Here is a 14957-nt window from a genome sequence, read left to right as displayed (position 1 = left end):
GAAGCCAGATCAGTGGCTTAAATCCTCCGCGTGCTCTGGTTTTGATCTGCCGCATGGAGCAGTAAAAGTGCTCTGCATTTAATGTCAAGCAACAGATCCAGAGTTTGATTACCTTGAAACTTTCAATGGTCTTGTTCCCTAAATGTGGGTCAGCAGTTATACTTGTGAGCTCAAGCCAGCCCCTAGCAAAACCTCACAGAAGTGAATGTCCCGAATTTCTTACATCTGCCTATTTGAATCCATCTGGAAATAAGTAAGAGATACTAAACACAGACTGTAACCATACTTTTTGTTTTCTTTTCAGGACAATAACAACTCTCTTTTTATGAAAATGATTGTTAATACCATTCTTAGAATTACATGCCGTGGTGAACTACAGCTAGAAGAACTTCAAAGCTGTGATTTAATGTTTCCTGTATTTGAGGAGGTTCAAGATGTGATTTTTGTAGCTGTAGAAAGCTCCTGCTGGCAAACTGTCTCTGGCAAGTGGAGCACTTTGTCAGATATCTGTAAAGGGCTGAGCTGTAATATACCATGGGGCAAAAGGTTTTTTAAGAGAAACAGCAGCCTCTATCTCACCAGTAATTGGATTGTGGGACAGCATCTCACTGACATGAGATTTGCCCCTTTGTACAGGTGGTTCAAGTTTGTGCATTTAGTCCTGAAAATGCCAAGTCTGTGGTCCCAGCGTTGGCTTCAGGAGGGTACAGTATGTCTGTGATACAGCGTGTGGTTCCTGAAGCATCGTAAGGCAACACATCGTGGTCTACATGCCTTTGGCTGCTCTGGCAGGCCCCTGTTTGATGAGTTTAACACAGGTATTTACACAGTCATCGATTATTCAGTCCGTGATTTAAAAACCTTCTCAAATGCTGCTCTGTCCAGGTTCCTGGTGCTGGCCCTCCCCTTACATTCTCCACCAGCCTGAAATGTTCAGACGGTTGGTAATGGGGCCTCCTACCAGCAGCTGGAGATTGGAAACAGGCACAGCTCACTGACCTCATCCCTTCCAGGAGCTCTGCTGCTGGGAGCAGGGCTGCGGGATGGCGACTGCCTCTGGCCGCCCTCGGAGGCGAGCAGCACCCACCCAGCTGCGCCGGCTGCGGGCTGCTGCTGCCACGTGGCTGCTCTGCCCGTCGAGCTGAACCAAAGCGCTCCCCAGTGGTGGCTGTGCTGGCAGCCCGAGAGCTCATCTAGCACCATCGTGCCCAAACTCAAGTGCCGTGCTTGTGCCAAAGCTCTGTCAAAAGTGCTTGTCTGCTTTTGTATCCTTGAAAAAAAGGCTGGGAAACAAGAAGAGCGCTGGATTAAGCTGCATTTTCTTAACAAAACCATAGGGTAGAGACAAAGATAAAACCTCTGCTGAGCCCCTTTCAGCTGGAGGAAGGAAGGCACAAAACACAGAGGTCTGGGCTGCACTCAGCCCTAGAAATAGCTCCTCTGGGTTTTAGCAGCACGGCTCCTAAAGCAGCAGTGCTGTGCTCAGCAGCTTGGCTTGGGCACTGCTGGCCAGATGTTGCAGAGCTGGGCACGACACAGCTGTGCAGATGTTGCAGAGCTGGTTGTCAGCTGGGAGGCTGCAGTGTGGGGGAAGCAGTAGGGCTTGCAGCAGATTCTGGAAGCCCTACAGTACCAGACAGAGGCTGCATGGCACCTGAGTGGTTTTAAACCTGCTGGAGGATATGGAAGTGAGACTCTCTTCTCCAGACGCTTTGGCTAATGTGACTTGCTTTGTGTTCCTCTCCAAATCAGTTTGTCCAACATGATTTCCCAGCTTGGGCTTGTCCTGAAAGGGTCAGTGTGCAGCTCTGTGCACCCAGCACCCTTCTGTGCCTCCTTTCCCCAATCCCTCTCTTTGTTGGTTCAGTACACCTCAGCTGCAGCGTCCTGGCATTAACCTGTGCCTGGCTGCCCTGAAGAGTACAGCCATGGCACAGCCACCACAGCACACGAGCCCAGGCTGTGTCAGGGCTCCTTCCGCTGGTGTCATGCCTGGGTTTTGAAGCAGCAGATTCTGCAGCTTGGCACACTGCCTCATCTCTGCAGCACCAGGGCATAGCCTGCAGCAGGGAGAAGGGGCCTCCAAAACCAAGGTCCAGCCCATTCCACAGGCAGCAATGGGCAGCACCACTTGCCTGGAATCACTGGGGCACCCCTGAATTGTGGCTGCTTGCAGGGAATGTGTCACCCAGCGCCATAAAGAAGTAAAAGCATCCTCAGCTCCTAGATCAGTCCTAGATCAGTCCTTTCCTCTGTATAGGCAGCCCAGCATTCAGCCCAGCTAAGTGAGCTTCCAGCAGTGCAAACCCCAACCTCACAGCACCTGATGCTTTTCCTCTCAGGAGGCTTCAACATGGGCAGGAGTAGCCTGACCTGGGCCATGAGCACAGCTCCATGGGAAACACCTGTGAACCTAAACATTCACTCCTCTGGTCTTGGGACTGCACAGATTGTGTACAAATGGCTAGAAGAAAACCATCTGCTTGAGTGTCCGCTGCTCTTCAAGCAAGCAGAATCATTGCAGCTTGCTGCTTCTGCTGTCGTATAAAAGCACTATAATCTATTGGTACTTACAGGGTAAAATCCACAATGTACAAATACATAACCTAATTCTGTAAATGCAGGGTTTACTTTGATGAATTCTGCTTTCTGCTACTTGCTCATTTTTGGACTAGCCCACTGTCCTATCTGAGCTAGGAGTAGGAGGCTTCTAAGTTCTTCAGCAGGAGCTTTAACCATCCCTTCTGCCAGGCTCCAGGCAGGATGCTGGAAAGTCCAGTGCCCAGCTCGTGTGCTTCTGGCAGAGCTGTTGCCCCACAGGAGCTGACTTGGGCCATGGCTGCTGATGGGCACTGGTATGGGTGGCCACCTCCCTTGCACACAGCAATCTGTTTCTTGCAGCTCTTTGTCATGGATTTGGGGGAACAGCTTGAAGAATGGCTGAAAAATCTCCAAGGTGGTTTTGTTCATGGAGTCCTGCACCAAAGCACTGTTGGATGAGGTAGTGAATGCAGAACTAAGATGGAGATGTGAGTCTCCTGGAAGAGGAAGTTGTGCATATGCAGCATATTACAAGAAGACAGCTTTAACGTGTGTGGTAGCTGTGGCTTTTGGAGATTAATACTACTTTCTGCTTTTTTTCTGTGTCAAGGCTGAGAAACTGGCAGGGGAATTTAGGAAACAAGACTTGTTATTTTTAATCCCACAGCTGTAAAAAAAAGTACATAATATTACCAACTCTATCTCTCTTTACAGATTTCAATCAGCATTATAAACATAAAACACTTCATATCTTCATAAATATAATACAGACACTAGAATCAGAATATGCAGCTACAATTCTGCTTCAGTGATTTCCTCATTGGGGCAACAATAGTATTCTACAAAACAGATCTGTCCATCTTCATTCCTGATCATATACTGCAGTGAAAGAAATCCTCGGTTATCTGTTCGAATTGAGACTTTACAAGATAAAGCCAGTGCTTTTGTAGATGGTTTAAGCAAAGAAATCTTGTACCTGTAGGGGAGAAAAATGGCATTCAAAAAAAGCAAATAAGGAGTAGCTGAAACACTATCCCCAGCTAAACTCACTAGAATGACTACAAGATAATTAGCATCACACTGTGTTAACCTTTTCATGGTAACTTCATCAGTTAGATATTGCTAGCACTTAGCTTTTGATCAGACACAGAATTTTACTAAACTAACACAAAGTCAGCTTTTTTCAATTTCTATCGCAAATGAATGAGCTGCTACAGAGTGCACTGAGCATGGACTTACTGACCTGTTTGTCTGAGTTTGGTTACAGTGGAATGCTTCCATTAAATCTGAATCCTTGGGATAGTCCAGATGTGCATTTCCTGCATTTCCAAAAGTGGATAACCTGCAAGACAAAAGGCACCATCCATAACAAGTGGTAGCAGCTACAAAAAATCATAGAACTGACTGGGATCTAGTTCCAGCCCATCTGCTATTGGACACCTCCCACTATACCAGGATGCTCACAGCTCCATCCAGCCTGGTCTTGAATGCTTCCAGGGAGGGGGCATCCATAACCTCTGTTACAGGCTGCTGAACAGGGCAACCTGTTCCAGTTTGTCAACACCCTCACAGTAAAGAATTTCTTCTTAATATCTAATCTAAATCTATCCTCTTCCTCTTAAAGGTACTTCCCCTCATCTCACTGCTACACACTGTATCAAAAGTCCCTCCACAACTTTTGTGTAGGCCCCCTTCAGGTACTGCAAGGCCACTACAAAGAACCCCAAGAGACTTCTCCAGGCTAAAGATTCCCAGCTCTCTCAGCCTTTCCCTGTAGGGGAGGTGCATGTCCTTGTGTTGAGGGCCCCAGAACTGGATGCAGTTCTCCAGGTAGGGTCTCATGAGAGCAGTGTAGAGGGACAGAATCACCTCCCTCAACCTGCTGGTCATGCTTCCTGTGATGCAACCCAAGATACAGTTGGCCTTCTGGGCTGCAAGCACACACTGCCGTCTCATGCTGAGTCTTTCATCAACCAACATCCCCAGATTCTAATTCTCTTAAGGACTTCTCCTAAAAATCTGTCAGAAGCAGTCAGCTTGTGTATTACTACAGCTATTTTACAAAACACTATCATTTGTTTCGCTTTATTTAACTAAAAATGCTAAACTGCAACCATTCGAATACTTTAGCAGGTTGGCAATGTATTCCTCATTATGTTAATGAGATTATATACTGTGATTTGCTATGTTCAGTACATTTCTCCTTGAAATGACCTAATACTCTGTAAGAGCTCCCTCCTCTTCATCCTGTATACTTCCAGTCCTTACCCAGGGAAATGCAAAAAGGAAAAGCAGGAACATTTGAGTTGAAAACAGTTTCCAGTACCTGAAATATGGTTTATCTGGAGACATGGTAATCTGCAGAACTTCACTGGTCATATCAAGTTCAGAAAATGCTTCTCGCAGCCCCTCTGACTGCAGGATAATTTTATTGATGACGTTGGTACTGCAGAAATTGAAGTCTAACAAGTCCTCAGGCTCTTGAGTGTTAATTCTGCACACTGTCACTACTCCTCCTTCTTCTAAGAACAACATCAAGGGATTGCCATAACCACGGTAACACATCCGAAGAGCTGTTGATGTTCCTGAAAAGGGGAACAAAATACTTGTTCAGAGAATGTCCACTAGGGCATCTGGTCACTTCAGGAAATTCAGGTTTTCCTGTCATGCAGCACACCCAAACAAAAGTTAACACAGCTTGGCCTGCACTATGGTTGTATCCTCCTTTCGTTAAACATCTGAATGTTTAGGTTACTAAGATCACAGTGCAGTTCAGCACAGTTGGTTTAGGTCTTTAGGTCAGAGTCACAATAGGAACAGCAGAGGAATCTGGATTTCAACTATTGGAGTTCAGCTCCAGTAGTAAAGCAGCATGAGAAAGCCAACATCCTTTCACTCTACTCCACATGAGTATACAGTGCATCCCAAAGGACCCACGCAGCTGAGCTAACTTGTAACTATCTTTGCTTGTGAAAACTTCTTTCTGAACATTCCTTAAGTAAGGAGAAGAATAAACTTCGAGAAAATAAAATTTCCCTAATTTTTTTAAAGCATTGTAATTCTTTATAAAGCAATGTACATAGCTGTGAAGGCAATTTCCCATATTAGGGGGGAGATTTAGGTTAGATGTAAGGAAGAAATTCTTTACTCAGAGGGCAGTGAGGTGCTGGTGCTGTGGTGCCCCATCCCTGGAGGCACGCAAGGCTGGGTTGGATGGGGCTCTGGGCAGCCTGAGCTGGTGGGGGCAACCAGCCCATGGCAGGCCGTTAAAACTGGGTGATTTTATAAGTCCCTGCCATCCTACACCATTTTGTGATTCTGTAATCTAACAAACATTTGGATTTTGTAATTTGCACATTTAATCAACAAGTTCAGAAGTGCTATGTTCACCCAAGAAGTATGCACTGGGGCTAAGATGGTTTACTTACAGTACCTGAAGTGCTATCCAATTCAGGCAGATTTCTTGCAAGACCTTGGGAAAGTAATAGGCCTCAGTACCTTATCTGCACACTGGAGATAAATATTCACAAAGCATAACGCAGGGGTATCAGTCAGAGGGGAGTGACAGTGACACACAACAGCTACTGCTTTGGGAGCAAGAGCACAGTGAACTGATGCTCCTACCTGGAACTGCTGCAGGCCTCTTTAAGCCCACTAAATCTGCACCAGAACATTTCCTAACTCACAAACACCCCTGGTAATGTTTTTCAGGCTTCAGGATATTCCAGGGTTGCACAAGCCATAGAAATAATAGAAAGCAGAGCACATTTACTACTGAGTTGAGACACCATTTTTAATTTTAAGAAATTCCAAGTTGTATTCCAAGCTCTCTCTCAGTGTGACTACTTCTACGGTTCACAGCAATGGGACACTTGATCAACAAGTTCTGGAGTGCAATGGAACCTGCTTATGGGTGAGAGCTTCCACCCTCAGAAGAGCTTGAGGTGAAGAAGTCAGAAGTTTTGCTAAGACTGGATAGCTCCCGATGGATAAGCACAGGTTTCACTGTGTGATTACAGGTTATACATACACATGGTCAAGGTATGCACTGTACCTGGCAAAGAACTGGCACCAAAAATGGTCAAGCAGTCAAGAAGAACAGCCAAATTGATTCGGAACACCACTGATTCTTCCTGAACATGAAATTCCTGAAAAATTTCTGCCTTTGGGAGAAAAGAGATGTAGACAGTGAAGCTTTTGCAATTACTTTACAGTTCACTCATGTCTTACATTTTCAGAGACCACTGTAACATGCAGTATTTTCTACACATAACACAGTAACCACTGAAAAAAAAAATCAGTCTTTATCCTCAAAAAACAGTATAATAAATCAAGTCACAGTTTAAATAAAGTAGTAATGTATAACCAAGAACACATTAGCACTTTTTTATTAGAGATTAAAACAAACTACGAGCAGTAAAGCCTATAGCTGCCTACATTCACCTCCCTGCTTTCTGTGTGCCTTAGCATAGCTTCTAAGAGGATCTGCTCCATGATCCTTCCTGGCACAGAGCTGAGACTCACAGGATGGACTCTCTTCCAAAAGTTGCTCAAATGACTGTTTTTTGCCCCAATACTCTCTTCTGTTAACTAACACAAAGCAGCTGATTCCCAGCAACATATTGAGCAGCAGGCATGGTGAATTCACCTAAAATGTCAACACTCTCAGAGGAACGCACTCATGAAACTAAGAATGGCATTGCCACAAGGAGTCATTGGCTTAACAAGTTTAAAGGATGCAAGAAAGCACGTATGAATAAACCAGTCAGTTTGGTATTTCAGCCCTGTGACAACTCGAGCCTCTGTCAAGAAGAGCAACAAGGCTGCTGAAGAGTCTAGAAAACAAGACTTATGAGGAGTGGCTTATGAGGAGTGGGGTTGTTTAGTCTGCAGAAAAGCATGCTGAAGGGAGATCTCTTCAATCTCTTTTAACTAACTACCTGAACACAATCACAGTGATGGAGGAACACAATCACAGTGATGGAGGTGTTTGTCACTTCTCTTAGGTACAAGTGATAAGGCACAAGGAAATGATATCAAGTTGCACAAGGAGAGGCTTAGATTGGATATGAGGAAGAATCTCTTCCACGAGAGGGTGGTCAAGCATTGGAACAGGCTGTTCATCGCAGTGGTGGAGGTGCTTAAGAAACATATGGCAATGGCATTAGAAGACCTGGGTTAATGGTGAAACTCAGGAGGTCAGGTTGATGGCTGGTCTAAGCACAGAATCATGAAAGTTGGAAAAGACTGCTGAGATCATCCAGTCCAACCATACCCCACCATACTCCTTAAACCACATGCTTCAGTGCTACATCTTCTCATTTCTTGAATGCCTCGAGGGATGATGATTTCACTTCTCTGGACAGCCTGTTCCGATACCTCACCATTCTTTCTAAGTTTTTCCTTATGTCCAACGTGAACCTCCCCGGCACAACTTGAGGCCATTACCTCTCACTCTATCAAGGTTCTTTCCAACATGAATGACTTTATGATCTGTGCTCAGCAGGGTTTGGCACTAGGTGATCTCTAAGATTCCACCTCCAAACATTACACAATCCTGTTAATGGCCACATTCTGATCACTGCGTCTTCCTCACATCAGCTTCTGCAACTATTCCATGACTGTACTAAAGCTTCCCCTTCCCCACAGGTAATCTTCTGCACACCAATTCTACCACATAATTTGAGTTTTCAAGTCCATAACGCTGCTGCCAGCCCCTTCTCACCGTTAACCACAGCCTCACCGGAAACAGCTCAGCCTGTAGCCCCTACCTGGATAAAAGCATTGGCCTGAATGCATTTAGCATCCTCCACGGTCACCCGAAGGCCGTTGGCCGTGGCGAAGCAAGTGGCATGATCCTGGAAGTGGACGGCCCTGAGGAGGCTGGACAAATTGCGGGCGTTGTCCAGGCTGGCTGTCAGGACATATTGCTCACCACTGGCAGGCGACTGTGTGGTAAAAGGCATGGCGGGCCCCGGCGGAGCCCGGCTGGGTCTGATGAGGCCTAGCGAAGCCTGACGGGGCCTACAGAGTGCCGGAAGCCACGGCAATCAGCGGCGCGGGCACTTCCGGTGGCGCGGGGAGCGGACGGAAGTGCGAGCGGCGCACGGCGCGGTGCTTCTAAGATGGCGGCGGCCAAGAGGAAGCGTGAGCTGGTGGCTGAGAGCCGGCCGAAGAAGCGAGCGAAAGGAGCTCCGACCAGATCCGAGCCGGCCGCTAAGGCTGGACCGGAGGGAGCGGCCCCGGGGGAGTACAGCATCCCGGCGCCCGTCTCTCAGGTAGCGGCGGGGTGTGCTGGGCCGAGCTGGGGGGCGGTGGGACGCGGGGTGCCGATGGGAGCTCAGCCGCTGCGCCGGGTTATGAGGGCGTGTTCCAGCCCTCTTGTAACGTAACTGCGAGTGAAAGCGATGTCTGATGGTGCGGCTTCCGCGAAGCTGTGCAAAAAAAGCACTGCTGTGGGCCGTTCGATTAAGCTGCGTTACCACAATCTGAAAAACATTTTAGGAACGCCTACAGGGGTGTTACATCCAGGCGGTATTGCGCGTGCTTCGCGTCGGAGTTACTCTGAGGGGGCCTCGGAAATGGCGTGTAGGTGCTGCCGCTTGATTTTCTGTTGAAGCACACGGCACCGCATCGCACGCTCATCCGAAGAGGCCGAGTTCCTCTGCCCGCTACGGGGTTCGGGTCCTCCTGCGGAGGAGGAGGGCTTTTTTTTGACATCCGTCGTGTGTGGATTTCTTAGTGTTTTTATATGCCTTTTGTAGTAGTGAAAGGCTTTCACGTGGGAACCTCATGAAGCGTCGTGGTGAGCAGTTATGCAAAAAGTTGAATCTCTGCAGAGCTAGAGGTTCTGTGCAGGTGATGAGATTGCTGTGAATGCTCTTGCTGTGCTTTTTTGTTATCACAGTTCAAATGTGTTTTGTTGCTGTGTTGTAAGATATTTTAAGAAAATTAAATTTCTTGCTTATGTTTTTGTCTGGTTTTTTTTAGGGTAAATGGAAGAACAAGGAGCGGGTGCTTATTTTCTCTTCCCGTGGGATTAATTTCAGAACAAGGCACTTAATGCAAGACTTAAGAACGCTGATGCCTCATTCTAAAGCAGGTAGGGCTGAGTTATTCTCAGTGCATTTGCAGTCTCAAACCAAGTACTTCTAAGAATCTGTTATTTTACAAATGTGATAGGTAACTGCTTTGATGAGACTGTAGCCTCTTATCCTAAGCAAAGAACAAACACTTTTTCAGCTGACAAATACAGCATACTTGTATTCTCTGGGAGATTGCTCCTATGGCTTTTGTCTTGTAAGTGTGCTTTTGTCACTGTATTATTAATTACCTAATTTCATTATAGCATCCTGCTGTGTAAAGTTATCAGGGATTTTTAGTAGAAATCTGACTTTGTGAATAAAGGGACGTATAAAATACAGTCTGGATATCTGTTATAGTACAGAAAAGCATCCTAGGACACATTCTAGAATTCTAAAAATACATGATAACAGACTAGGCTTATTTACAATTGGATTGAACAAATGATTGAAGGCAGGAGTTGGACTCCATGATCCTTGTGCATCTCTTGCAACTCAGGATGTTCTATGACAGCATGACATGGCTAAAAAGCCCTTGATCAGTGACCTTCCATTCACAGCAGTAAAAACTTGGGCAAACACCATTTTAAAATGTTGTGTTTTAACTTGGTGTTCAGGCCTTCTCCACATTGTTTTTGTTTTCCAGATACTAAAATGGACCGCAAAGACAAGTTGTTTGTAATTAACGAGGTAATTCTGCTTTTAATTTTTATTTTTTGTGTGCAAGAGGTATCCAAGCTCCAAAGACTTCTTACTAGTTATAGAGCTGTGTAATTTCATAAATGAAAATTGATACTGAAAAAGTGCTAATGCCAAAGGAAAGTTGTTTTTTGATTAAGAAACATTAGGAAGTAATATGGAAAGTTTCTGAAAATGTCTTCATGACTGTATAAATAGCTCTTTGATATATTTTGTGTAGGTATGTGAAATGAAAAACTGTAATAAGTGCATCTTTTTTGAAGCTAAAAAGAAACAAGATCTTTATATGTGGTAAGTAAATACTGCATTTTGTTTGTCAATTGCATTTATATATATCACTGGCAATGCTTCTACCTAAAGTTTGTTACTGCAATAGTGAGGCTGCTTGAAATAGTTAAGTCCTAAAGAATACTGCACTTCTGTAGTAGGTAGTGTGAGTTTACAACATGCTGTTGTTTCCACAGGCTACAGAAACATTTTACAAAATTGTTCTGAAAGCAAGTAAGCCTGAGTATCCTAAAGGAAAACAGTACTGCTGTAAAAGTGACTGAAATTGCTTCCATTCAGAAGTAATTTGTTGGAGTGTACTGTAGATATCCAACACAAGTTTATGGCTGCTCTTAAGATTTTTATTTTCTTCTGTCTCTGTTCTGCAGGCTTTCAAATACTCCACAAGGACCATCAGCTAAATTCTTAGTGCAGAACAGTAAGTTGTTTGATATTACTGTGTTTAGACTCTTACTGTCTTATCTGTACAGCTTTATCTAAGTAATAAAATGATCTTTCTTAAAAAAAAACAAAACACTAGTTCATACACTGGCCGAATTGAAGATGACAGGAAACTGCTTAAGAGGCTCACGGCCCCTTCTGTCCTTTGATCCAGTAAGTATAGATCTTGCATTTAATGTGTTACATGTCCATTTTCTTTACATTACTCATGCATTTAACTTTGTATCTAAATTTTTTTTTCTGTTGTAGACTTTTGACAAGGAGCCACACTATGCCTTGCTGAAGGAATTGTTTATTCAGGTCAGTGTGTAGCTTGGAAATTCTTTCGTAAGTTATTTTAATTTCTCTTTTTGTACCCCACCATACAAATTGTACACTGAGAGTCTGCAGAAAATACTCGAAGAATTAGGGCTGTTCTTAAAGTCACTGGGTCTCTTGTTCTTAAGTATGCAACCTGGAATCAGAGTCTTAATAACTTAAATTAATGCTTGTACCCTTATGACTACAGATATTGAGAAGTGCTGCCTTTTTGTTTCAGATATTCAGTACGCCACAGTATCATCCCAAAAGCCAACCCTTTGTAGATCATGTTTTCACATTCACCATCACAGACAAGAGGATATGGTTTCGAAATTACCAGGTTAGTTCAGCTCTTCCAGTGGTGCTCAGGAGAGTAACTATATCAAATCCAGTCATTACAATAAAATAAGAAAAGTAATTGTTTTCAGAAGGTGCCTTTTCCTGTATCTTTGGAGATAATTTGTTTCAGTTCTGTCGAGCTCTGGCTGCTCTCTGTTAGCTGTGATTCTGTAATGGGTCTCTTAATGAGAGAAATTCGTAGTGAAAGCATAAGCTTCACTTTTAACTTCACTCAGTGCTTTATCCCAAAGTATGCTAGTATCCCAAAGTATGCCTGCTTTCTAACTGAGGAATTTAAAAATGTGTAGTATTCCTAAATGCTTGCTTGAATCTAACGGAACTCCTCTGTATAAAGATTTGTGTTTGAAAAAGTGCAGCTTACAAATTTCTGTGGCATTGTATCTTGGATTTAAGTTGTTTTATGTTATATTGTAATATAAAGTGCCTATGAGGTCATACACATTGATTCAATCCATTTGAAACAGAGTATTCTTTTACTGCAGATAATAGAAGAGGATGCATCTCTAGTAGAAATTGGGCCTCGTTTTGTTCTGAATCTCATAAAAATCTTCCAGGGTAGCTTTGGAGGACCAACTTTGTATGAGAATCCCTATTATCAGTCCCCAAATATGGTAAGCAGCCTTGTCTTCTCTTCGGCGGTTACTTTGAAGACTGCAAGCTGTATGTGCAAGAGAATCACATATGCCTTCTCCTGAATCTCTTTGTAATGCCTTAACTGCTTGAGAACAAAATAATTGCGCGAAAATGGAATGAATGCAAAATTCCTGTCAGTGGAAAAGTAACAGTACGTTGTGGATTTTGACAATTAAGCAGAGAAATGTAGCCTGTTATTATAACATCTGATTTCTTGCATCTTGCTTATTTTAAACATTCTATTTTAAATCCTTATTTTTGTAGCATCGGCGGTTGATAAGACTGTCGATGGCTGCTAAGTTTAGAGAGAAACATCAAGTGAAAGAAGTACAAAAGATTAAGAAAAAGGAGAGTAAAATGCTTATGGAAGAGGATCCCACTGAAGTGGTCTTTGAAACTCCAGCTGAAGAAAAGCCAGTGGAAATACAGCTTGTGAAACCAGAGTCAAAGGCAATTGTAAAAGATAAAAGGAAACCGCGCAAAATTCAGAGGAAGAAACAAAAAAAGCTTTTCAGAACTGAAGCATAAGCCTAAAAGTTACAGGTGGAGATGCCAAAGTCATCTTTTAGTCTTCTGTAGCTATGTTAAATATATGTATTTCTTAGCTGTATTGACAGTATATTGTGAATACTTGTTTTCTGCAGGTAAAATTAACTGGATTTCAATTCTGAGTAAACAAAGATAAATTTCCTTATTAAGTTTGTACTTTGTCTTTTTTTTTTTTTGAGAGGATCTTGGGTTTTAAAAACTTGAAAATGAGAGATGGAAAATAAGGAATTCCAAATATTCCTGCTTTTGCCTTACACTTAGATACCTGTAGGAAATAACTTGCTGTAATACGCACAAGAAATACAGGTTTGTCACAAGTGTTCTTATCATTACGGGGAATTCAAGTCATCTATGCTAGACTTTGAAGCAGCAGGTAATCCTTTGAGAAGTTTTAACTTCACATGAATTTTCTTGTTGGGAACGATGGGTAATTTTTCTCTCACAGTCCCTAGAAAATGCAAAGAGAAATGGTTTCTTAATTGTTCTTTTCTTTTTAATTAATAGTAGAAAACTTGCCACTTTGCCTATGATAGCTTCTGTATCTAATCAGCTACATAGGACCTGAAATACTTCCACTGGGGTGAAGAGGTAACGTAGCATTCTGTTCTTTTATAACTAATTAGAGGTTCCCTAAAAGTACAAGGTAAACGCTACCTCTGAGTACAAAAACCATGTGCCTGAAACAGAACTGCCTGTAACTCTTCTATATGGGAGCGGTGATTTTAGGCACCCATTGTGCTTAACAGAATTCTGCAGTTTTATACAGCTGCTCATGCAGACAACTTCTATTTTCATACAGAGGCTGTCCTCTTGGTTCAGTTATATGTTTCTCAGAGTAGAGTGATGCCATGTAGGTTTTTTCCATTTTCACATTTAAAATTTGCTTTCAGTAGAGCTCAGTGTCGTTAGAACTAAAAGCCTTGATTCTGCTGCATCTTAAAATTCAATGCTTCCGTAGCCTGCTGCACACTCATGAGCAGCTGGAAGTTCAAAGGTTGGTTTCCTGTTGGTTGACATTTCCTCAAAGCTTCAGTGTGGTTGCCTCAATTTGAGCTTTATTTTCATAAAGCTTTTAGGACACTGTCAGTGAGCCTGCCCTTTTGCTGGATCTAAAATGAGTCAGTATGTTTGTAAGTTATTATTTGGGGAAATGAGGATGTAACTTGTCTTTCAACCAAGGTAGAAGGTTGAAACAGCCATATAAATTCCAACCGTAAATCCTGATTCATTTTAGTAGATAGTCACGGGTCTCTGTGATTATCTTCACCGTTTTCTGCTTTTCTGTTCTGTGACTTGTTTTTTGTTTGAAAACTTCTGTACCCCTTCACAATCTTCCCCAGCTTCTGTGTGTTGGAACTGTTTTGCCTGTGCTCTATTATTATTTGGTACCTCTGTGTGGGCTTTTTGTTTTTGTTTTTTTCTTCCCAGCCTCTGTTCCAAGAGGAAGATGGTCTGTTAAGCATTAGGGTTCGTTCTCCACAGCAGGTAAGGGAGATTCAGCATTCCCTTTAAAACTTAGGAATCAAAGTCTAGTTACACAGACACCAGCTCATTTGACACAGTGTAGCTAATCTAAAGAAAAAAGTCTTGGGCCAAACCCAAAGTCTTTGAAGAGCACGAATGTGTCGTAACCCGTCTCTTTCCCTGGAAAAACAGTCCACGCTAACAGCTTGACAGGAATGATGTCGGATGTGAAAAAGAGCAGGAGCTAACTGTGCACCAGGAATGCGTCTGCGAGGAGTCCAGAAGTGTGGCTGGGTCACACAATGCGAGGTTCACGGGATCACACGATATCCCGAGCTGGAAAGATCTGAGCCTAAGCTGAGCTCAGCACCGCCACTCATAATCCTGTGAGGAGCTGCGGCCGCCATCAGCTCCCCTCAGCTCCTCTGCTCTGGGCCCAGCGCACCCAGCACCCTCAGCCACCCCTAACGCTCGTTGCCCTGCAGAGCCTCACCGCGCTTACAAGGCTTCCTTGGATTCTCTCCACCCGGCCTGTATCACAACACCGCGGCGCCATTCCAGCGCCACCCGCAGCCCCGCTCGCAGCCCCGCCCGGCCCCA

The 14957-nt window shown here is 43.7% G+C and overlaps 2 protein-coding genes across 3 annotated transcripts; one reads left to right on the top strand and one right to left on the bottom strand.

The window, feature by feature from the left end:
* Positions 1 to 3230: 3230 nt before the first annotated feature.
* Positions 3231 to 8605, bottom strand: RAD1 (RAD1 checkpoint DNA exonuclease). Its single transcript, XM_042875110.1, has 5 exons — positions 8313 to 8605; positions 6596 to 6704; positions 4868 to 5126; positions 3785 to 3883; positions 3231 to 3517 (listed from the first exon to the last, which is right to left on the bottom strand). Exons 1-5 carry the CDS (start codon positions 8505 to 8507, stop codon positions 3334 to 3336), a joined length of 846 nt encoding a protein of 281 aa, XP_042731044.1. The 5' UTR covers positions 8508 to 8605; the 3' UTR covers positions 3231 to 3333.
* A 32-nt stretch (positions 8606 to 8637) lies between these two features.
* On the top strand, positions 8638 to 13038 carry BRIX1 (biogenesis of ribosomes BRX1). 2 transcript variants are annotated; one of them, XM_042875108.1, is made up of 10 exons: positions 8638 to 8819; positions 9532 to 9643; positions 10270 to 10313; positions 10543 to 10613; positions 10979 to 11028; positions 11131 to 11204; positions 11301 to 11351; positions 11590 to 11691; positions 12194 to 12322; positions 12609 to 13038. In XM_042875108.1, exons 1-10 carry the CDS (start codon positions 8667 to 8669, stop codon positions 12870 to 12872), a joined length of 1050 nt encoding a protein of 349 aa, XP_042731042.1. In that variant the 5' UTR covers positions 8638 to 8666; the 3' UTR covers positions 12873 to 13038. The 2 variants fall into 2 exon arrangements, with proteins under 2 accessions (XP_042731042.1, XP_042731043.1); XM_042875109.1 differs by lacking the exon at positions 8638 to 8819 and adding an exon at positions 9302 to 9399.
* Positions 13039 to 14957: the final 1919 nt, after the last annotated feature.

The sequence above is a fragment of the Lagopus leucura genome, unplaced genomic scaffold, assembly GCF_019238085.1.
Source record: "Lagopus leucura isolate 7727_CA_CO unplaced genomic scaffold, USGS_WTPT01 Super-Scaffold_100014, whole genome shotgun sequence".
NCBI classification, from domain to species: domain Eukaryota; kingdom Metazoa; phylum Chordata; class Aves; order Galliformes; family Phasianidae; genus Lagopus; species Lagopus leucura.
Note: the sequence above shows the minus strand (reverse complement) of the source record. Positions and strands in the feature narration are given on the sequence as shown.

Excerpts from the sequence above, each read along its gene's own strand:
- BRIX1 (XM_042875108.1), top strand. The coding sequence starts at position 8,667 with ATGGCGGCGGCCAAGAGGAAGCGTGAGCTGGTGGCTGAGAGCCGGCCG. Across the intron at positions 9,644-10,269 it reads GATGCCTCATTCTAAAGCAG|ATACTAAAATGGACCGCAAA; the intron begins GTAGGGCTGAGT and ends TTTGTTTTCCAG. Across the intron at positions 10,614-10,978 it reads AAACAAGATCTTTATATGTG|GCTTTCAAATACTCCACAAG; the intron begins GTAAGTAAATAC and ends TCTGTTCTGCAG.
- RAD1 (XM_042875110.1), bottom strand. The coding sequence starts at position 8,507 with ATGCCTTTTACCACACAGTCGCCTGCCAGTGGTGAGCAATATGTCCTG. Across the intron at positions 5,127-6,595 it reads TGGTGCCAGTTCTTTGCCAG|GAACATCAACAGCTCTTCGG; the intron begins GTACAGTGCATA and ends TCCCCTTTTCAG. Across the intron at positions 3,518-3,784 it reads AACCAAACTCAGACAAACAG|GTACAAGATTTCTTTGCTTA; the intron begins GTCAGTAAGTCC and ends TCTCCCCTACAG.